Source organism: Bactrocera latifrons, unplaced genomic scaffold (genome assembly GCF_001853355.1).
Source record: "Bactrocera latifrons isolate USDA-ARS-PBARC rearing strain unplaced genomic scaffold, ASM185335v1 scaffold_115, whole genome shotgun sequence".
Classification (NCBI taxonomy): domain Eukaryota; kingdom Metazoa; phylum Arthropoda; class Insecta; order Diptera; family Tephritidae; genus Bactrocera; species Bactrocera latifrons.
Window position 1 is genome coordinate 987,674 of NW_017534575.1, and position 22,810 is coordinate 1,010,483.

The following is a 22,810-nucleotide window of genomic DNA, read 5'->3' on the forward strand; positions in this document are numbered from 1 at the left end:
AAAATAAAAATTATAAAAACCAACCTGTTGTTTTATTTTTAGTAAAAATACGTCTGAAAAAAATTTCAGTACCAAAACCATCATATAATTACAGCAAAATCGCCAAAACAAGCAATTTTTCCCGTAAAAGCAAATTACCACAAAAACCGACCGACCACCCTAGCGGCAGCGTCAGAAAATTCATTTTTGGCTGCGCACGAAATTCCCAATTTACACCAGGCGCGCATAACCAGCCAGCAAGTGGCGGCCGGAAAAAAAATAACAAAAGTGTGGCATGCTTTCAGGCGCTCTACCAGACGCTAGAGGGCGCTGCACCACCAACGACAGTTTATGTGCCAAACACTGCACAGTTTGAGAGCCAGACACACTATTACAGCGGAAGTGCTTGAATAAGAAGAAAAACAACCACAATTTAATGCTTACATGGATTTTCACAATTTATTTTTGCATTTTTCACCATTAAACAATTTATTTGTCATTTTTTTGTTGTAGTAAATACAATTTCTGCTTGCATTTAAATTTTACATGAAACAATTTGCAGTTGCCGTAGCAATTTTTAGTTTAACAAGCCGAATTGAGGAAATTGCAAAATAATTTATATTACATACAGATACGTGTGAGCATAAATACAACAACATATTTTAACAGTTACTCATTGGAAGAGGCTATACATATATATTATAAATAACAATATTATTATTATACATACATACATATATTTTACTTGCTTAAAAGCGATGGCAAATTAGAATAAAAAATTTAAAAAAATTCAAAAAAAACTATGAAACAATAACAAATATTATAAATCCTCCAAGCACGAGCTATATTCTGAGCTAAGAAAAAATGACTTAACGGCTTCGATTTGATTTGCTTTTTCAACTTCATTTTCAACTTCTTCAGCTTGCAGTTGAACGTTGTTTGCACTCTCCTCTGCAATTGTTTAGATTTTTGTTAATTGTTTATGAGTTTCAAGTGTTAAATACGAAAAAAGATATTTCAATAAATATATATATGTGTGTGTGTGTTTACAAAATGTAACATACACTTAAGCCAACATACATACATATTTTCATTAAGGTTATAACAAGAAGATTCAAATTCACATGTATGTAAATACGCGCGTGTTGAAGTAGTTGTTGATTGGTTTTAGTAACAGCAGTTATATGTAGTAATAGTAGTAGTAATAATATTAATATATATGTATATAGTAATTACAGTTATAATTGTGGTAGAAAAAGGAGCCTCAAGGAGTTTATACATATGTTTGTAGGTAAATTCATGAGAAGATGTCGGCTCAACCGTCATGGCACCAGCTGTTCGGGCTAAGCAATCGCTTACGCAGTTGTATGTGTGTATCAAATGTGTTTGTGTTGTTGTTGGGCACTGCTGCGCTGGTGGTTGTCTCCGGGTAGGTTTACTCACTTTTCGGTATCTCGTGCACCTTGAAGATATTCGACAGCTCATCGAGCAGCGTTTCATGCCGGTAGGCCACGCGTATGTCGGGCACATTGGTGCGTGTTATGTCATTGCCAGCGACACCTTCACGCGTGTAATTCGGTCCGAGCCAGTGTTGCTTGACCTGCGGAGGAAATGGGAGCAGTCGATTTAAGTAAAATTACTCCATATTTAAGTAATGAGCCAGCAGCATTTGGGAAATGTTTTTTTTTCAGTTGAGTGTAGTCGTGTTGAAAATGAGATCATGGTATAAAAATACCTATATCTTCACTTTGTTTGGTTGTTGCAGAGGGAGAATTCTGCCATGTTGACGGTCCTTGGCCGTAAAAATCGAGGACCGTATTTTGATTGGTCAGCAGATATGACAGCGATATGCTATAGTGGTCTGAAGAGAATTTTATAGGAGAGGACCGTCTTCGAAGGGTTAGACTTGTCGGAAGTTTTTGGCACAGCCAACCGCATAACGCTGTTTGAGGACATCGTACAACCTACGATCCCTCCAGGATTGAAGAAGTGGACCATAACGTCGGGCAATGGAATTGATGGCATATGTTTCCACGATAGTTAGGTCCTAAGTAACCAGAACGGACCCTGATTTTAATCCGGCGAAGGACTGTCAAATCGGCACCATTCGCCAGGATGCAGCAGAAGAAAGTTGGAGAAAATGAACGAAGACAATGAGTCCTCGCACGATACTTTGCATAAAACCAACTCAATGAACTTCCTTTTCCTTATGGTCCCAGCCCATCGAAACAGCTCATTTTCTGGGCCTACCGATAAGGAATTTCGATGCCAGTTAAAATATTGTTTTTCTTCCTTCATAAATACAAATTTTGATCAATTTCTCAAAAACGAAGGGACTAGTTTGCATATATATAGACAGACGAACAGATGAACATGACTAAAATTTAACTCCCGTGGACACAAATTTAGATCCGGCCAAGAATTAACAAATCTGACGCCTTCACTAAAACTATTTAGGCACAAAAATATCAAGTAAAATTAAGTATCCAACATGACTTGACCATTACCGTCTAAAATACGCATTGTTCCAACTTATTGGAGTTGATATAAAGAGAGAGCCAAACACTCGATTAGGTAATGCTTTTACTCACCTTATGCGGAAAACCACTCATAATCACACTGTTGCGCGCCAATTCGCACATATCACATGAGCTCAACTTCCACACTTGCGCCGCAATGCTGTACTCCTCCATCAGGGGTTCCTATAGCAAAAGCAAACAAAATACTCTCATATGAAACAAATTCAAAACGCATGATGTACTCTCAACACTCACCTTTGTGAAGTGGAATTGCAGTGGATCATCGGTGGAAAGTGAGACAATCAGACCGCGCGCCAAATACTCTGGGAGCGGATTGCGATGGTAGTTGAGGAAGAGTGAATTATTGGAGAGTGGCGACATGGCAATGCCGATTTGTGTCAGATAAAAGAGATACTGCAGCACAGGCACTTTACGCAAGAGGAGACCGTGAGAGATGTTCTCAGCCATTAGGTAGCCACAAACTAAATGCTGCACCGGACCGGCCTCACCGCAATGCGGACGCAAAACGAATGTATTCATGCCGCGCGCTCTACGGTAGGAGGGAGAGGGATGCAAATTAATAATAAATAAATAAAAAATTTATTATGAAAAAAAAAAATTAGTTCAAAGAATCGCTTACTTTCGGTATTGGTTCAGCACAGTCATATTCGCGTACATATAGTAAATGTAGTAGGCATATGGTGGATTCTCCTCCTCACTCCACGCTTCCGGTGTTGGTATGTCCAAATCAATAATTGGATTCTCCGGCTTCGATTCATCGTCCACTGAATCGAAACCGATTACATAATTAAGAAAACGATGTAAGTCCGGATGCTCGCTGGGTCGGCTTGTAGCCTCGAAGAGTGGCTTAAAGATGTTGTCCAATATATTTTGGAATGAATTCATCAAATTATTGGATTTGAAGATATCGCTGGGGAGAGTGATAACAGAGAGAATAAAATTAAAAAGTATGCCCTCAAATTAAGGAAAATCAATAGATGAACTCACTAAAGTCGTGGAATCTGTATCAACCAGCGTACATTTGTCGAATGCACATTGTATTCGATGGCCCATCTGGCTAGTTTCTTCCACTCATCCGGTGATTTGCCATAAATGGAGAGACGTAGCTCGGTATTTTGGTATTTCGATTCCTCCAAATCGAAGGCGACTTCCTATTTCATGTAAAATTTCATTAGAATCAAGTTAAAAAATTGATTTTTTTTTTACATCGACCCCTCTCCTTTCACACTCACCTTAATAATTTGTGCAAAATATTTGCCATTCGAATAGTTGTCCGTCTTGAGGAAGACCTCGCGCAAACGCGACTCACCGATCGGATTGTATTTGGAATTGAATTTGTCGAAACGATGGAATGTGTTCCGGTCCGCGTGCACATCCAACATATCCACAGTTAGATCATAGGTGGTCAGATTCATTGACTGGAAAACATCTTTCAGTGACATTGGCTGACCTTTGGTGATTGTCACAATTTCATCGGCGTTATTTTTGAGCGTCTTCTTAATGAAACGCAGCAAGTGTTTCTGATTCATGCATGAAGCGGCGTGTATGTGAGTGTCCACCTTTCTGCGTAGTTAAACAAAAAAAAAAAAAAATAATAATAATAAAAATATTGCGGTAAGATCGTTGTTTTTTTTTTTTTACAAAAGAGCTTTTGAAAGTTTATAAAATGATCCTTAACAATAAATCTAAAATTATGTGTTTAGAATTGAAATTTAGATACTCTCGGGGCTCTCCCCGTTTCTGTTTAACTTCTACATCTCGAAACTCTCAACCACCAGAGAGATATACCACTTTGTACGTGGATGATTGCACAATAATGATGTCGGCCAATGGAATCGATGGCATGTGCTCAGACGTAAACCGATATCCCTCCGCTTTCTAGCTTCTTCGCTGCACGAAACCTAACACTAATTGGACGAAGGAGTACAGACTTGACCTTAGCATTGCAGTCGGTGGCGTTAAAATTCCGAAATTCACCTCTCACACAAGCGCGATCAAAGTACAGAGCTGCAACAAAATCCACAACTCGCTAGCCGGCAGCACATGAGGAAAGGACAAAGGAACGTTGCATTATGTACTCCTCTCCAAGCAGTTTCTGCTGTGATGCTTTTGAGGTCCTTCCTCAACTACTTCGCCGACTTAACACAATACGCTAAGCAGACTTCGGACGCAACAAACTGCAGACATGCACTGACTGCCATTCACAGTGGAGCCATTAACACCTTCACCGACGCCCTCTCATGGCGTATTTGCAGCAGACGACGTACTCGAACTGTCGCGAGAATCGAGAAACACCCTTACGCAGCTTCGTTCTGGATAATGTTGCAGGTTGAACTCCTACTTGTCCAGAATCGACGCTGACATATCAAATATAAATATAGTATGTCCAGCGACACTAACTAATTCTTTGCATGCCCTGTGAACCATACACATCTGACATCCTTCTCCCTATGGTTTGAATATGTCAAAACAGCACGTTTCCTAGCCATAAAGTTGGATGACCTCGATGACAACTTATCTAATCCTGACCATTTTAACGGAGACTAGATAAATGTTACAGCAACAACAACAAGGAGACGTAAAACTGTCCAACAATGGTGCTTCAAAGCAGATAAAGCTTATTTTGGCTCAGAAGCCTATTTTGCAGGCGGCAATTAAGATTTGTATTAAAATACGTGAAACTTATTGTGGCTCTGGCTTGTTATAACACTATCGCATTTTATAAACTTCCGATAGTATCGCTTTATCACAATTTGTCATATCAACCTACTCATGTACAAAGTTTTGTTATAAAGATAGACTAATAGGCGGGCAGATTGTTTTTTTTTTTTTTAATGATGATTGGTTTGTCCTATTTAAGATCCTTAATAAATATAATATTTTCTTTCCATAGTATATAATGAGACAACGAGATTTTACTCACCTAATATTATAGAAATCACGATGTGGCACCGCCTTCTGGGAAGCCAACTCACGTAGCTCATTTAAAAGGACATGCAACTGGAATTTCGATGAGAGATAGCAAAGGCGGCGATAACAAAACGATTTACTGCGAGGAAAGAAGAAAAAGTGAAAAATATATGCCAATTGTATATATGTACATATGTACATATGTATGTATGAAGTAGGCAACTCACAGTGGTCCATCAACAATCATATTACACATGACTTGCATGTCGTTAACGAACTCCTTGAGATTTGGATATTCGCATTTCACCTCCTGCGTGCATTCCTGCGAATATTAAGTGGAGTATCAAACAAAAACTCCACAAATCCAAACAAGCAGATGGGGCCTTATGGGGCACTTACTCACCTTATCCTTGTAGACGTGGAAGACACCGTTAATACTTTTAATTTCATAATCATTATCAGCTGGAAATTCCAATTCCCATGGGTCAGACTTGTCATTTGGCGGATGTATGGGATGGTCTACATATTACAGGGTGGCAGGTGACAGCGGATGGCGGGTGGCGGTGTGAAGATGGTGGCCAAGTTCATGTGTTGATGACCCAGTTAAATACGTGCGTGTGTGTTGTTGTGATTTCCATAATTGTAATTGCATTTGCGTAATTCGTTGTCGTTGTTGTTGTTTGGTGTTTTTGATTTTCAAGTCATTACGTGTTGCGTGGTGGCGTTGCGTTTCAAAAATAATTTCACGCAAACGCATGCAATTACCGTTGCACGTACAGGTGCGTAATGTGTATGTATGTATGCATACGAGTGTGGGTGTGTTTATGTGGTGTTCAAAAAAAAAAAGAAAAGAAGAAAACAAAATGTTTATTTTTATACTAATATGTGGCATCTACATAAAATCAGAATTTAGTTGGGTCAAGTTTACAATACATACAAATGTACATATGTACATACATATACTATATGCATATGTACGTAATTTAATTCTACATATTTATGGTATAACTAATTTGTATGTAAGTATGTATGTATGTAAGCTTCGACTAAACACTAAGTTGATTAAGCAAATCTCGTAGGTAACACAAAAAATAGTCAAAGAAAATAAAGAAAAGGCACACAAAAAACAATAACGGTAAAACAAAAGCTGGCGATTGTTTCGAATAGCGCGAGCAGAGGCTTAGTAACAATGTGCTTGGCAAAAGGAAAAATCAAAAAATAATTGTAAGCAAGTAAAAAGCTGGTGGGCCAACAGGCGCCCCTCTTAAAAAAAAAAAAAAAAAATTAAAAATCATGGCTATGAGCGCACGACATTTGCAAATTCTACTTAAAATCAAACGTTTGCTAACTTATAGTCAGCATACAAATTTTTTAATGAAATCTCTACTTTCTGATGGTAAGAAAAATAAATACATACACTACTATAGTAAGTTTGCTCAGAAAGAAAATCATTTTTGTTCAAGATAAAAACAAAAATCTCAAAATCTTGTTTTTTTGAATTTTCCACAAAACTTTTTAGGTCATGTGAAAAAATTCGTTAGACAAAATTTATCAACCTATTCATTACCAACAGCATTGCCATATAACTTTTTTTTAGTAGTCCTAGTGTTGCAGGAAATTGAGATAAACCATTCTTAACCATTAAAAACTCAAACACGCCCCTTCCCCTCCTTTCCTTGACCTTAAATTATTTTTCCTTTAATTTTTGTTGTTTTATCCATTATTTTTAAAAATGCAATTTACCCTGATAAATATATGATAGCAGATACTTAAAATTTTTCATATAACCAAGTTTTTCCTCCTGAATTTTGGTCCCAGAATACTAATACCGGTGAATATAATGATTTTTGGATTAAAAAATTATGGCCAGCTGTGCAATAATAAGAAATATATTTTGCCACAAACTCATTTTTTACTTACATACAAAAAGGTAAAAAGGTATCGAAAATCAAAGTTACCCTTGTTTTTGTGTTTGTTGTTTTTACAGAATAATAACTAGATTTTGTATTTGATTCGGAAAAAAAGTATTGTCTTATATCTAAGGGATTTTAGGTAGCCGGACCCGATTTATACCCGTTCAAAGGTAAGACAATTTAACATAATGCTGATTGAACTGCTTAGGGAAGTTCATAAATCCGCCTGAGTAATTTTTTAGTAGTATACTTAGTAGTTTTTGGAAAGTATACTTTTTTTCAAAAAAGTACATTGTATGAGGAATTTAAATATCTAAATTGCAAGGAGTAAGAAGTAAGGAGTACTTTCATGAACCATGACCAGGACGTCTATCAACGTCAACTGATGATCAACATGTCAATAAAATAAAAGTTCTGGGGCTTGAGAACCGACGATTAACAGGCAGAGACCTTACTGGCGTCGTTGGGATATCGAAAGGATCAGTGTAACATTTTTTGGGCCTAAGGAAAGTGAAAGCACGATAGGTTCCAAAATCACTCAATTTTTACAAAAAATAAAAGCGTCGCATTAAAGTCTGTGAAACAGTGCTTTCCGACTACCAGGATATCATGTATTATTACTGGCGATGAGTCTTGAATGTATGCTTACGATCCGGAAACAGACGTTTCACCTAACAATATCGTGGCAAAGGTGAGCCAAAGTCGAAAAAATCAAGTCGAAAATCAAGGTTATGTTGAAAAGTTAATACACTTTAGGGTTCTAAAAGCACCACTAAATTGGTCAAATATTGGCATTTCACCGAAGATTGGCTAATGGCTTTCATTTTATATCAAAATGTCAATATAATAATTTTGCATATCCTCAAACTATTTATTAGAAATTGAAAGAGAGAGAAATTGATTTGATATTTCTAAATCCCAAAATAAAATATCAAATTGAGACGTGCTTAATGCCTATAAGCTGGCATAAACTCGTATATGATATTACTCAAAATTGTATATACTAAAAACTTACTTTAAACTTACTTTTAAAACACAATAACTTTTAATGAGAACAAAACGTTTTCTAATTAATGATTATAAGTTATATACTATCATATTAAGTTATGGACTATCACATCATACATATGTGCATATACATAAGTAGCAAAAAAATTAATTGCATTTAAATATGATTTCCTTAAAATTGTTATAAGTTTATAGTTTCGCAAAAAATGATTGCATTCCAAGGTTGGAGCAAAACTTTAGACAGCTAAGATTCAACAAACTAATATTTTTTAATGTGTACTATATGTATATACTAAAGCTCTGTGGACTTACTATATTTAAATTTACTTAAAGGACAAGGCTTCACTTATCACTACATCATGCATTACATCAAAAAAATTAAATTAATTAACTTTTAAAGCAAAAGAGAACAGAAAATATAGATTAGACATTAAAAGCAGAAAAATTTGGCGTGCAAATTAGTTGGACTAGTATTTTTAAAAGCAAAATTTCAAAATTGGGTGAGGGACACAAAGCAAATATGTAATAACTCAAAAAACAAAATATAAGTAATTCAAAAAATATAATAAAAACAAATCCAAACAAACTGATTGCAAGTTCAATTACATTACAACATATATAAATCTTCTAAAAAAAACTTAGAGCAATTCCGGTTTCGAGCGATTGATATTTATATATGAGGATATGTTTTGCTTATGAGATAACAGTTCAATGAAATTTTGAAAATCGTAACGAAAATTTGCAAGTCACAAAGTAAAAGTTTAACAAAATAAGAATAAAAGTAAGACCCAACTCATTCGCCCGCTGCAGTGGTGAAATGCATAAACGAACGAATTACCTGTCTGAGTACTGGGGAGGCTGATCTTGCGTATTATGTCTATAAAAGAATAATGTTGGAAATCAAATACATATTTTTGTTTGGTCCAAAAAATCATTGCAATGAACCAATAACCCAAAAAAATAATAAAGTAATGAAAAAATTAAATCAAAAGTAAATAAAAGAATGTGTGCCTAAAAGTAGATCGAGAGTTTTTTTCTTATTATTAGAAATTTTGTTTTGCTTATGAGAAAATTTGATTTTCGAAAATTTGTAAAAATATTTAGAAGAAAATTAACAAAAAAAAAAAGGAAGAAGAAAGAGTTTGCAGTGCGATAGGCAAAACACGAGACGACATAGCGGCATTTATTTAGGTATGTATAACTGTTATTTGAGGGATTTTAAACTGTTAAAGAAACCTACAATTTTGCTTTGTACATATTTACAATGAGTAAGAAATAAATATTAAAAAAGTTTGTAGAAATCGCCAAATTTTAAGTTTCAATTCAAAAACTGCTAGAAAGTAGCGGTTATAATAGTGTGTGTAAATAATAGGTACATAATACCATAATATAATAATTTAATAATTAGAATATAGGGCTTTCTAAGAAAAACTACTTTTTCAGTAACAAATTTCAAAGACTAAAACTTTCAACAAAATTTGGATATACATCTTTTCTAGCTACCTAGCACTTTGATAGAGTTTTTAATAGCGCTCAAATCGAAATTAGCTTGACTCACCTGCAATGGTCTTGCGATTCTCGTGTTCGATCGTGCCGAAACGATTGCGCTCGTGCACGGTTTTTAGAAAACGTCTCGTTGTTGTCGGGAACGACTGGCCCGAATGCAACATATAACGTTCGCGTAATTCCAGCGCTTGTATGAGCAGCGTGGAGGCGCGTTCTAAATCTTCCAATGGCACGCCACTTGTATCCTCACCAGAGATGGAAACACGTTGAAAATTGGGCAATTCATGTTCCTCTGCGTCGTAGTTGTCCAATGTCATTAAACTCTCTTCAGTTAGTACTGATTGATGCTTATCAGATCTGTAAAAAAAAAAAAGAAAAGAAAAATCGTTTCATTATTATTATTATTTTTGTTTTGTTTTTGTTTTATAAAAATGTAGTAGAGAAGAATATATTAAAAGAGATTGATGTCCAGAGAGTTGCTCTAGATGTCCGACTATTAGCTTATGAGATTTATTGGAAATTGACAGAAACAACTTTTTATAGTCAACAAAAATTTGATCAAAAACATTTTCGTGTGTTAATCATAGCACTGCTTTTTGGGGGGAACAAAATAGTGTTGAAGCCAAGGTTGATCAACATTATTTGGACGCTGCACCAGGGAAATTAACCGTTTAAACGTGGTTTGCTATGTTTGAACGACGATCAAGAGTCCACAAAATGATTTTGGATAACCATAAAGTGAAGTTGTTCGCGGGAGCTCACTTTTGACTAAAAAAAACCGACGAGTTGAAGATTCGTGCGGTGTTTTCAAATGTGCAAGCGTAATAGACCCATGGTTTTCGGTCGATCAACTCGGCTGAAATTTTTAATTTTTATTGACAACCTTCAAAAGTGAAAAACCATCAACGGGGATTATTATATAGTGTTATTGGATCGTTTGAAGAACGAAATCGGCCAAATTTGAAGAAAAATAAAGTGATGTTTGACCAGGACAGCACACTGTGTTACAAGTCAAGACAGAGTGGATCCAAGCAGCATGTACCTCGGCTCTCAAAGCTATTCCGGAGAATGGCTTCCGTGACGCCTTCAACGCTTGGAAATCGCGCTGCACCGACGCAGAAAGAGCCTATTTTGAACGGGCCCGGAATTTTATCCAGCCAAGGACTGTCAACTTGGCAGATTTCTGCCGCTACTTCAACAACAACAACGAAACTATGCCTGATTGGCTATTACAACATCAGGACCTTAAAAACTATTTACATTTCCAGCCGATTGGCTTGCGTCTTCACTTTTTATGTAGGACTATGTACTGCCAAATTTACCGTATTTGCTCTTTGCTAATGTCCATCTTAAACGCGCTATTAAACAATACTGAGCCAACCAATCACCAAACTGTTCGGGAAGAAAGTTTTTACTTCACAAATCGATAGCACTGCCTGGCATTTGCTTACCTGTAGAATATTTCCAATGTTTTAAATTTATAAGTATCACAGGCGAAAGACATTCTCGACGTTTAAGACGCGTCTTAATACTATACTACTTAGATATTTACCGTTACAATAAGGCACTTGCGTATGTCATGAGTATGAACACTTAAACTAGTTCAATTGTTTAATTTCGCAACCGCTAAGGGATCACAAGTATTAACTATAAAAGAACTCAAAGGCAAATGTGTCACAAAAACTACTCCATGACACAGACGGTATAACTTCGTATACAAAAGAATTATAATTTTTATTGCATTATTGACAGTTGTGACGCGTTGTAGATGTCATGATCGATTGCTATTATTGCTAATTTCTTTTTCGTTGTAGAGTTAATGCCAAGGAGATGTAACTGCTAGGATAAGGTAGCGCCACGTGCCATTTTGTGCACGCAGCCCAGACAAACAGCCGGCGTTTAGCAACAGATTCGATTGTCGGATTACAATTGCTGGCAACCACTCAATTTTTACTTACTCAAAACAATTTCGCAAACATACCAACAGTCAACAGACTGTGCCTACAATCAATGAAAGAACTGACTATGACATTTACTGTTGTCTTTGTTTAAAGCGAATTGACAATTTCTGGAATTCGGGAAAAAGGTGTCGACCTCCACACGCCTTAAATGTCATTAATTGAATGAATGAGTTTCGTGCGACACGTAAACGAAGTCGAGGCGCTCGAAGCATGCAATTTGACACTATACTCAAGGAAGTTGTGGAGGGTAATTTAATTTTTATATTCAGCTTGAATTTTAAGAATTAAAGAATAATTATACCCTGAACAGGGTATATTAAGTTGGTTACGAAGTTTGTAACACTCAGAAGGAAGGGTCGGATAGATATATATAAATGATCAGTATGTCGAGCTGTGTCGATTTAGCCATGCCCGTCTGTCTGTCTGTATATACACGAACTAGTCCCTCAGTTTTTAAGATATCGTTTTGAAATTTTGCAAACGTCATTTTCGCTACAAGAAGCTGCTCATTTGTCGGAACTGCCGATATCGGACCACTATAACATATAGCTGCCATACAAACATGAACGATCGGAATCAAATTCTTGTATGGAAAACTTTCACATTTAACAAGGTATCTTACGAAATTTGGCATGGACTACCGCTTAAGGTAACAATATAATCTAAAAAAAAAAAAATTCCCGAACAAATTACTATAGCATATAGCTTCCATATAAACTGAACACAAAGTTACTAACAGAAATGCACCTGTGAAGGGTATTTAGCTTCGGTGCAACCGCAGTTAACTTTTTTTCTTGTTTTAGTTCATCTTATCGTTCAAAAATATTCGCACAAATAATTAAGACTATTTCAAGATGTTTACAAACACTGTTTAAAGGTTGACGAAGACTTTTTTAAAACATGTTGAAAATGGCCGCTCTGAACCGTTTCAAAGAAGTGAAAGGAAATTATGAATTATGAGAGAGATTTCGGATGTTCCCAAACAAAACAAGAAGTCATTAATTAACATTAGTCAATCTTCATGCCATGCCTTTGCTAATTCGAAATAAGAAAACATTTGAATCTTTCTTGTCCCAAAGTCAGCTAAAAATTAAAAATTTATATTACCAGCAAGAACTCTTTTAGATTGAGTAGCATTAACGAGAATTATATTTCGATTCCATGTAGGATAAAAGCCATTGAAGGTCTGAGAAGAATAGGATGACTAATTCTTAGGGAATTTGAAAGATTTATGTCTTGTAAAGATGAGATATTGGATAAAGCAATGCATGTTAATTTTATATATCATCAATTAAACTGATGCCAATTGTAGATCTAAAAAAACAGGTTTTTGAACTCGATCCCATAAATTACAACAGAATTTAGATCGCTGTTATTTCCAACGAATTAAAGCCAGCTTAGTGATTATAAAAACTTATCAATTGTAGGGTTTAAATCGCACCGATTATTATATAACATTCTTAGAAGATAGGCAAGACAAAATCGTTTAAAAAGAAACGAAAAAAATGGAATCATTTGCGGTATACTCCGGATTCTTCAGATCTGACCTCCAGCTATTTTTACATGTTCTCAGAACTCAAGATAACGCTCTAGTAAGAATTTTAGCCACAGTGAAGGATAATTTACAAAACAGTGGATGCAAGAGACTAATCGTTTCACGAAAAATGGGAAAAATGGGATCGATTCGGCACCGTTCGCAGAAACTCACATTGACGTATGGACGACTTGGCGGATTTTACGTCGATATCTTAAATTGAAAGCGTACAAAATACAGCTTGTGCAAGAACTAAAGCCGCTCGACCTCTCCGACATTTCGGGACAAATTTTGCTCAGCGCTGAGGCCCATCTCTGGCTCAATGGGCATGTAAACAAGCAAGACTGATGCATTTGGGACGAATAGCAACCTGAAGAGATTCCAGTGTTGCCTTTTGATCCGGAAAAAGCAATGATTTGATGTGAGTTATGGATGCCGTTGAGAATGTAATCGTCAATAGTGATCTTTATCGCGCCATGATAACCTTTAATACCTGATTAGTTTCAACAAGACTGTGCCACTTTCTACACATCGCATCAATCACTACGATCGTGTGATATCCTACCATTTTTACGGTGGGGATATGTAAAGTCAAAAGTCTATGCGGGCAATCCCGTTCGATTCTGGCTTTGAGCAAAACATCACGCGTGTCATTCGCCAGTTAGCAGCCGAAACGCTCGGATGAGCCATGGAAAATTACGGGCAACATTCGATAGTGTTAATCTTCCAAAAATAATTTCCAAAGAATATTCATTCGAATCATACTCAACATTCTCCAATAACTTTGAAGTAAAGGGTACTATAGCTACGGTGCCGAAGCTTCTATAAAAAATATTATATTTAAGAGAGTTCCTTTAGTTCTATGCGAAATAAATTCGTTTTCCTGCCAGTTGGGTCTATGAAGCTTGCATAAGTTTGAAATTATATGCGGCCAAGCTCTTAATAGCGATGTAATATCGTACATAAGTCCTCTTTAAATACTTGAAATCTGTACAAATAAGGCTGATAGTATAAATTATTCTCCAGCTAAATAAATATTTTATTAAAAGAGACCTTCTATATTTTTAAAAGTAGCTCAGATGTCTAAATAGTCTAACCTAACCACAAGGGACTATGTAGTTACCCAAATACTTTGAATGCCTTTCTTATCAAACTGAATGCATGAAAACGTGGAACCGCTGTTAATTTATAATTTTCTTTCAAATTCACCGAGCTATATTTGATTGACACAACAACGTCGGAGGTAACTGTAAAGTTATGCGGGTTATGCGCGCACGTTATTTGTATTAGTGGTGAAAACTAATGAACCGGGTCGACATTGGACGTCTTGAACAACGCGAACGCGGACACCGCGTTCCAAATCATTTGAATGCAAAAATCGTACTAAAACAAAATATAACTAATCTGTGGGTGAATGCGGCTAACAAATAGGCCCAGGTTATAGAAACACACACTTCCACTCGAGTACATACATAGATGTAGTATATTGTAGATTCATTAGCATGTACATATGTCCATGCAATCACATGCACTGCAATCTATACAGGTGCAGATACGCGCATATTTCAGAAACATGTAAGTCTGTAAAAAAAAACTGTCAAACCAAACCGAACACTGATGGATGGTGGTTGTCAATGATGATGTGTCGCGAAAGCACCTATCGAAGCTTCTACTCATTCAAATGTGTTAGGTGTGTGCTCGTGAATAGAACACGGTCATAACACCTCGACAACCAAGAATTACGACAAATTTTGAATACGGAACGCACTCGAGTGCAGACAACGTCGCTAATGCACCCTTATTCGGCAGTCAGAAATACAAACACACATACATATATGTGAACACTAGCTTTTAACGCCGACTGACGGTGTTATATGACAGCACTCATGATATATGGTGGGTGAGCGCTTAGCTGTATGTATGGCAGGAGGCACTAAATCGGCAGTGGAGTGAAGCCACATATAGACCGGCCACTACCAGTATACATATATACTAAGAGGCATATCATACCCATGCCCGAAACTTGTGCACAACACGCTAAAATGTTTGAAATACTAAAATAATTATTTCCACACAATTTGAATAGCAATTGAGCGGTTTTTGGAGCATGCCCTTATAAGCACACAAAGCGTTCATGTAATTTTTTGATAAAGAACATGAAATGTATGTTGAATTAATGAATGACAACGGAATATTTCTTTGACAGTTCTACGTTTGGGTAAATTAGAAGCTTGCGCTGTTGCTGGCTTGGAAAGATTGGATTATATATATTACGAGTGATATTCGATCCTTCTTCCGATAGTTGTCGAAGCATATTACAAATTTCTGACTCTGCACTGTTGAAAATGTCGCGATTTTTCCTATGGAGTTCTGGACTTTTATGTTTTTATATTTTAATATCTCAAATATTTTATTGTTAAAAAGAATCATTAGATGAACAAATCTCGCAACTGATAAAATTTGATTCGGACTAAACCATTTAAAGCCGTTGAGGAAGAGAGGCAATGAGTTTCCTCAAGAATGGGTCAAACTTAGAGGGAAGATTGGTGGGAAAGTTTTACTGTCAGGAGGCCTCTATCAACTCCAGTTTGAGAACTCCTGACTATTGCAGTGTCTTCCAGGCCGAGGTTGCAGCCATTAAGGTATCAGAATATTTACTGCTCCAGAGTGGTCAAAGAATGCCTAACCTCGCTGTCAATAACATCGAGTCGCGTCGTCATGCTGCCAGGTCACAGCAGAATCGCAGGCAACTGTTAAGCAAATGAAATACCAAGGAAATACACTCTAGAACAGCTATTGGTAGAATGGGAGCGGGACGGTGCTCGCGTATCCTCTTGTGTTCTACTACTAGATAGCTAGGCTTTGCGGAAGTTTGGCCAGCGCTGGGCCACTATCGGTACTTGCGCTGTCACTGAAACCTTTGTCCGTAAGATAGATCGCTAAAGATCTAGTGACCTCTTAGTCCTCAGTAAGGCTAGCCTCTCCTTAGTTGCGCGCTCAAACCAAAACTATAAAAAATTTGTTTCCAGATTGTTACAATCTTTTTATATTCGTGTGGAATTTAATCTACATATGTCAATCGGAGAGTTTGGTAGATGTTTGTTTACGAAGCGCAAGGAAGGAATTTTTCTTCATGGAATCGGAAAACGAACTTGCAAGAAATTTTATGTTTCCAGTGGGATCACGCCTACGGAATCATTAAGAACGCTGTAGAAATTTTTTAAATAGTCTACTTTATGAACATGAATATTTTGCAAAAACAGATGGATTCTGAGGACTCATTAAATATATCATTACTGGTGACGACACATGAGATTACAAATATGACGTCGAATTTCTCCAACAATCTAACGAGTAAAACTCCAAAAATTAGTATAAAAAAAACACAATTTATTGAAGGCACCGAAGGTACCCCAGCCGAAAGTTATAACAAGTGTATTGGCTAAGGAGCCTAATTTGAAGGCGGTAATAATGATTAGTAGAAAAATTTACAGTCCAAGTCAAATTCGATTAGATGTTATTTTCATGTTTCGTTTCAAAAATCTACACTAACGAAAAGGTAATGTTAATGTAAATTTGCGTAGACGTCGTATTAAGAAACGTGATTATTTTTGTCATGGCTATTTCTTTCTCTTAATTTTTTAAACCAAAAAAAAAAAAATGAGATCTTGCTTTAAAAACCAATTCCTTTTGGGTCAATTCTTGGGAATGATTACGTGTTAGCAACACCATCATAGAAATTTATAGCACATAATTTTTTCTTAATTAACGCAAAGTCTTTCCCAGCTTTAATATTTGAATATATTCCCATCACGCCATAAATAAAGAAAATGTGCCAGTGCAATGCCACGCAAATGTCTGTAACCCAAAATATTTTTGCATGTAATCAGAGTGTTCCCATAGAGGAAATGTAATGAAAGACATTAATTGTCTATGTGTCTGTATGTCAATTAGTTTAACAAATTATCGTATAAATTACAAAATCTTGACTCTGATGCAAACAGTTCAATGAATAATTGGCAGGAATAATACCTACATACCTTCCGTGTGTTGAGTGCAATTTTAACAAGTAAGGAAGGGGTAAGTTCGGGTGCAAATTTTATACTCTTGCAACTTGTAAGGGCAAGCTTTCGCTCAAATGTATCCATTTCAGGCAAAAAGATACACTCTTATGAGTAAAATACGCTCTCTTATTTTCATTGGGATAACTGATAGCACATATTGGCCGATATATCCGGTATAAAGTCAGTTCGAAAATTTTTATAACAGGTATATAGGGGCTCAGGGAAGTATTGGCTCGATTCAACAGATTTTTGACATACAGACCATCAAAAGAGAAAGGTTATCCTTTAATTTCACTTATATACATATATCGCATATCACGACTTTTTCGATGAAAAGTGAACTATAGGTACCGGGGTCTAAATACCTAGGGGTTTGAACAGTATTTATTGGATTAAAGGGGTCAGTAGGGTAATGTGGCCTGTTTTTTGGCATTTTTTTTTTTCATAGAAATTTTTATTCTACAATAGAACTTTTTTCACATATCATGAGGTATACGTGGAGTGTACAAACAAAATTTTTCGGTATTATTATTTTTGGGGCCTTTTCGAAACCTTCCAATGGTAAAGTGGGTTTCTACATTAATTCTAAAGGTATAAGAAAACAGAATATGCAAAAAAATTTTTGAAACAAGATTACCCTACTGACCCGTTAAATAATTTTTGATCATTAGGTGGAACAGAAACACATTATACGTGCAAAGTTGTAGCCCGTTTTATTAATTGTTTCCTAAAACTAAAAGAGTCAGATATAGGGWTATATATACCRAAGTGATCAGGGTGACGAGTAGAGTTGAAATCCGGATGTCTGTCTGTCCGTCCGTCCGTCCGTGCAAGCTGTAACTTGAGTAAAAATTTAGATATCATGATGAAACTTGGTACACGTATTTCTTGGCTCCATAAGAAGGTTAAGTTCGAAGATGGGCAAAATCGGCCCACTGCCACGCCCACAAAATGGCGGAAACCGAAAACCTATAAAGTGTCATAGCTAAGCCATAAATAAAGATATTAAAATGAAATTTGGCACAAAGGATCGCATTAGGGAACGGCATATTTGGACGCAATTTTTTTGGAAAAGTGGGTGTGGCCCCGCCCCCTTAAAATTTTTTTGTACATATCTCGGAAACTACTATAGCTATGTCAACCAAACTCTATATGGTCATTTTCTTCAGACATTTCCATATACAGTTCAAAAATGGAAGAAATCGGATAATAACCACGCCCACCTCCCATACAAAGATTATGTTGAAAATCACTAAAAGTGCGTTAACCGACTAACAAAAAACGTCAGAAACACTACATTTTATGGAAGAAATCTCAGAAGGAAGCTGCATCCAGGTTTTTTTTTTAAATTGAAAATGGGCGTGGCGTCGCCCACTTATGGACCAAAAACCATATCCTAGGAAGTACTCTACCGATTTCAATAAAATTCGGTGTATAATATTTTCTTAACACCCTGATGACATGTACCAAATATGGGTGAAATCGGTTCACAACCACGCCTGAAATCTCGATTATCACTTTATCATGCCAGAGTATAAAATGTTCGGTGACACTCGAACTTAGCCCTTCCTTACTTGTCACACATAAGAATGTTAGAAGAATGCCACGAACTAAATTTTGTCGAAATCGGTCCCGAGATGTGGGATTTCACTAAAAAGTGGACGGTGCCACGCCCATTGTTCAATCTTCATACCGATTCCGATAAAGCTCTCTCATACCCTCTCATCATCCTGATCATTTATATATATATAATCCTGTATCTATCTCGATTAGTTTCAAGTGATGCGTGCAAGAGTATAAAAATTCGAAAGTACCAAGTGAGCGTAATTACTGCTTAATTGATTATAATAATACGTAGCCTATATTTAGGCTGATATGGAAATAACGCAACCGAGTAATTTTTATAAAGAATCTATCGGCTTAAATAAAAGCCGATATCTAAATCTCTCATCATGGTATAGAAATACTACAAGGACAAATACAATGTACATGTATTTCATTTTTTAAATGGCAAACGTCTAACGCACAATCTCAAACTATTATAATATACAATGACACTTACCTCGAGGGTATTGCCTCATTTAATTGCCGCTGTATTTGTAATTTCTTCTCAATTTGTTCGATAGGGAATTGTGGTACCTCATATGGTGCGGAAATTTCATTCGGAAGTCCATCTTCGGAAACTTCACCGGGTACAGGTGTCTTAGATAGACGCGCCGCTGCGGTGGAGGTGGGCGAATCGGATCCTAAAACGAAAAGTGGTTGATGAGTAAATAAATGAAGTATATAACTATGTATTTGTGTGAGTTAAAAAAGGAAATTAAACGCTCAAAGCTAGCGGCAGTAATTCGAAGCTTGTGCCTGCCTCCTGCTGCTCTGCATCTTAATTAGTGCAAAGGACCGTTGGCTGTAATCAACGCATCCTGCACCAAGTTTGATACGAGTAATCTAAGTACTTTTGCAGCTCATTACTGCCACTATTGTTGCTGGCCTAGTTCTCACACCCCTCACCAGCGAGCGCTATTAAAGCCAACACTCAAATTAATGGCGCTGCGGGCAAAACTGCACACGAGGGTACGTAACTACCAAGCGGAGAGCCCACATTTGGCATGAAAATCAATATATCACTACTACCGACGGCTCTGACGTCACTGATGGCAATGTGGCGGCACTATTAAGTGTTACACAGGCATTACCTCGCACGCTGGCAAAAGTATACAACACAACTATTTTGCGTGTTTTTGCTTTGTTTTCTCCAATTGTGTTCTCAACTTTCGCGTTGGTGCTACTGTCGTTGGCCCGGCGGCGTGGAGGAGCGTGGTGGTGGTAATTGGTTACCAAGCGATAGTTGTAAAACGAAATATGACACCTTTAAGAACGCTATCCTAACATCAATCAACTATTTTACTTTTTCATTAATTAATTTTCACTGCTAAACTTTGAAAGACAACTGCATAGCGTGAACGGTCGCCCGCGTCGCCGCTCACCTTGAATCGGGAATCCGAAAAGCTTTGCATCGACCAGCAGGCGATGTGTCGAATCCATTCGGTTGAAATTCATTTCAAAATATACCCAAGCTCTACGAAGCTCTTGATCGATTTGAAAACAGAAAGTAACTAATGCGTCTCTGTTTACGAACAAAACATCTTCATTTAATGTCATACAAAATCTCTACAAAGTGAGTAGTATGTTGTATTTCCAGTGCATTTTGCTGATAGGAAGATGATTTCGAGTGATAAGCCGGCGTGATAGACAATTGGACAGTTGAAAGAGACTGAAATGCGCTCGGGTAAACAAACTGAATATTTATAATCTGCGTATGGTTCTATTGACCTAGTGTGCTTATTTTTTGGATCACAAGTTTAATTAAAACAACGTTAAGGTTTTTGAAGAATATGGAAAATATTTTAGAAATCAGACTAAATGATAATAAGAATAGAAATCAAAATGAAATGAAATATTTTCAATTAATTTCTTCAATGCTTTTAGTGAAAATACTTTTATGATATTAATTTAATTTTTTATATAATAATCGATATTGTATTATTGTCCTAAAGTTATGCTCTAAATACCTTGCAGCAGGTAATGAAATTAAAATTATAGAATAAAATAAAAATGCCTTAATTTTTCACAAAATATTTCATTTGTCATACTTATGACCTATAAACATAACATACATCACTTCGTATCAAATCACAGCTTCATATCAAATATAATTATATCACTTATATTATACTAAATTAAATAAAAGTGTTATAAGAAGAATTTCAAAAAATATCATCAGCCGCATAAGACACGTCACACACTTTTTCTTAATACAAAATAAGAAAACTTCAATTTTAATTGCAACTTCAAGCAATATCTAAGCCATTTAAATCTGTGAGAGCATCGCCTCAAATCATATCATATAACGTGTGATATCATATCACTCTCCATCAACTCAGCACATTTAGGCTTTAATAGTATGATAACACAATCAATATCACCAGTCATCATAATGTACCCATCCAAATCATCACATTATATCACGTCATCAACACAAAACTTCAATCGCATGCAATAAAACATTCACATCTGATATAACATGGCATCATTACATATCTTACCATATAATATCAAACACGTATAGTATATCTTTATACATTATAACGTCATCCTCATTTAACTGATTAAATTAAATAATGAAATATTTGCTGCATCACATCATATCGCCTAACTAATCGTTAATATCTAAGTTAATCAGTGAAATAAGGACATCACATTATTATTAATATCTAAACTGAGTTTAGTCATATCAAAACTTCCATTTCATCATAACACAAATTACATCAAAATATAACACATGCTGTCCACATCATGTCATATCACATACGCACATTTAAATCATTCATCAACACATGATAATTCATTCATATTACACCATCACTTCATCATACTTTCAAAAATTTACCAGTTAGCATCAACCATATTACATCACATCACAACGCATCCCATCATATAAAAAAACATTAACACGTCATCAACGTAAAAATCAAATATTATCATATCAATTGTTTATATCTAATCATATCATAAACTACAAAATATAATGCTGTGCATTAAAGCAGATGATATCATATCACACAATACCATCAATAAATATACATCACTTCATTTCAACATGCATCACCAATTCACAAATTACATATACTCGACCATGCATCAAATCACATGAAATCACATAATATCTTTACAAATTAACTGATATCGCATCATATCGAATCATTACAAACCAATATTACATAAATATTGGGTTGTCAAAAACGCCTTGCGGTATTTTCGCTAGTTGGAGCTGAGAGCGCGTATTTCTAGTTTTATTCGTCGCATCGGGTCATGCTATACCTTTTTGGAAAGCTCATTTCACGCGCTAACACGTGTTCGCAAACGTGGAGCAAAATAAAGACAAAATACGACATATTTTACAGTACTAAAAATGCATCTCAAGCCGACAATAAAATTTTTGCAGTTTATGGACCCGATACAGTTTCCATTTCCACCGCAAAACGATGGTTTCGACGTTTTCGTTCTGGTGTAGAGGTGGTCGAAGATTCGCCACGCTCCAGAAGGCCTGTCGTCGAAAATTGCGATAAAATCGCTGAATTGGTCGAAAGAGACCGGCATAGTAGAAGCCGTAGCATCGGTAAAGAGCTGGGCATGAGTCATAAAAAAAAATTTTATGAACAACTGAAAATTCAATAAAAAAAATACCGCAAGACTTTTTTGACAACCTAATATATGGAGTATAAAGTTCCTTTTTGAATTGTAAAACTAATTTATTTTTACAGTAAAGTCTAAACAAAATAGAGAGGATCATGGATTTTTGAAAAGAGCGCATTCTAGTTTAATAACAAATACT

The 22,810-nt window shown here is 36.1% G+C and overlaps 1 protein-coding gene across 7 annotated transcripts in view; it reads right to left on the minus strand.

The window, feature by feature from the left end:
* Positions 1-731: 731 nt before the first annotated feature.
* LOC108976313 (AMP deaminase 2) overlaps positions 732-22,810 on the minus strand; it is a 45,299-nt gene continuing 23,220 nt past the window's right edge. For 3 of the 7 annotated variants that reach the window (XM_018945372.1, XM_018945364.1, XM_018945355.1), the window contains exons 3-15: positions 19,478-19,661; positions 9,909-10,213; positions 9,189-9,227; positions 5,833-5,948; positions 5,657-5,751; positions 5,443-5,568; positions 3,752-4,082; positions 3,507-3,670; positions 3,139-3,429; positions 2,754-3,048; positions 2,571-2,681; positions 1,423-1,579; positions 732-930 (exon numbers count right to left, since the gene is read on the minus strand). In XM_018945372.1, coding sequence (XP_018800917.1) covers positions 800-930; positions 1,423-1,579; positions 2,571-2,681; positions 2,754-3,048; positions 3,139-3,429; positions 3,507-3,670; positions 3,752-4,082; positions 5,443-5,568; positions 5,657-5,751; positions 5,833-5,948; positions 9,189-9,227; positions 9,909-10,213; positions 19,478-19,661 — 2,345 coding nt within the window. In that variant the 3' untranslated portion in view covers positions 732-799. Of the gene's footprint in view, positions 931-1,215; positions 1,580-2,570; positions 2,682-2,753; positions 3,049-3,138; positions 3,430-3,506; positions 3,671-3,751; positions 4,083-5,442; positions 5,569-5,656; positions 5,752-5,832; positions 5,949-9,188; positions 9,228-9,908; positions 10,214-11,307; positions 11,462-19,477; positions 19,662-20,402; positions 20,534-22,810 lie in introns of those variants that run through there. The other 4 variants (XM_018945341.1, XR_001993935.1, XM_018945347.1 and 1 more) reach the window with 4 other exon arrangements.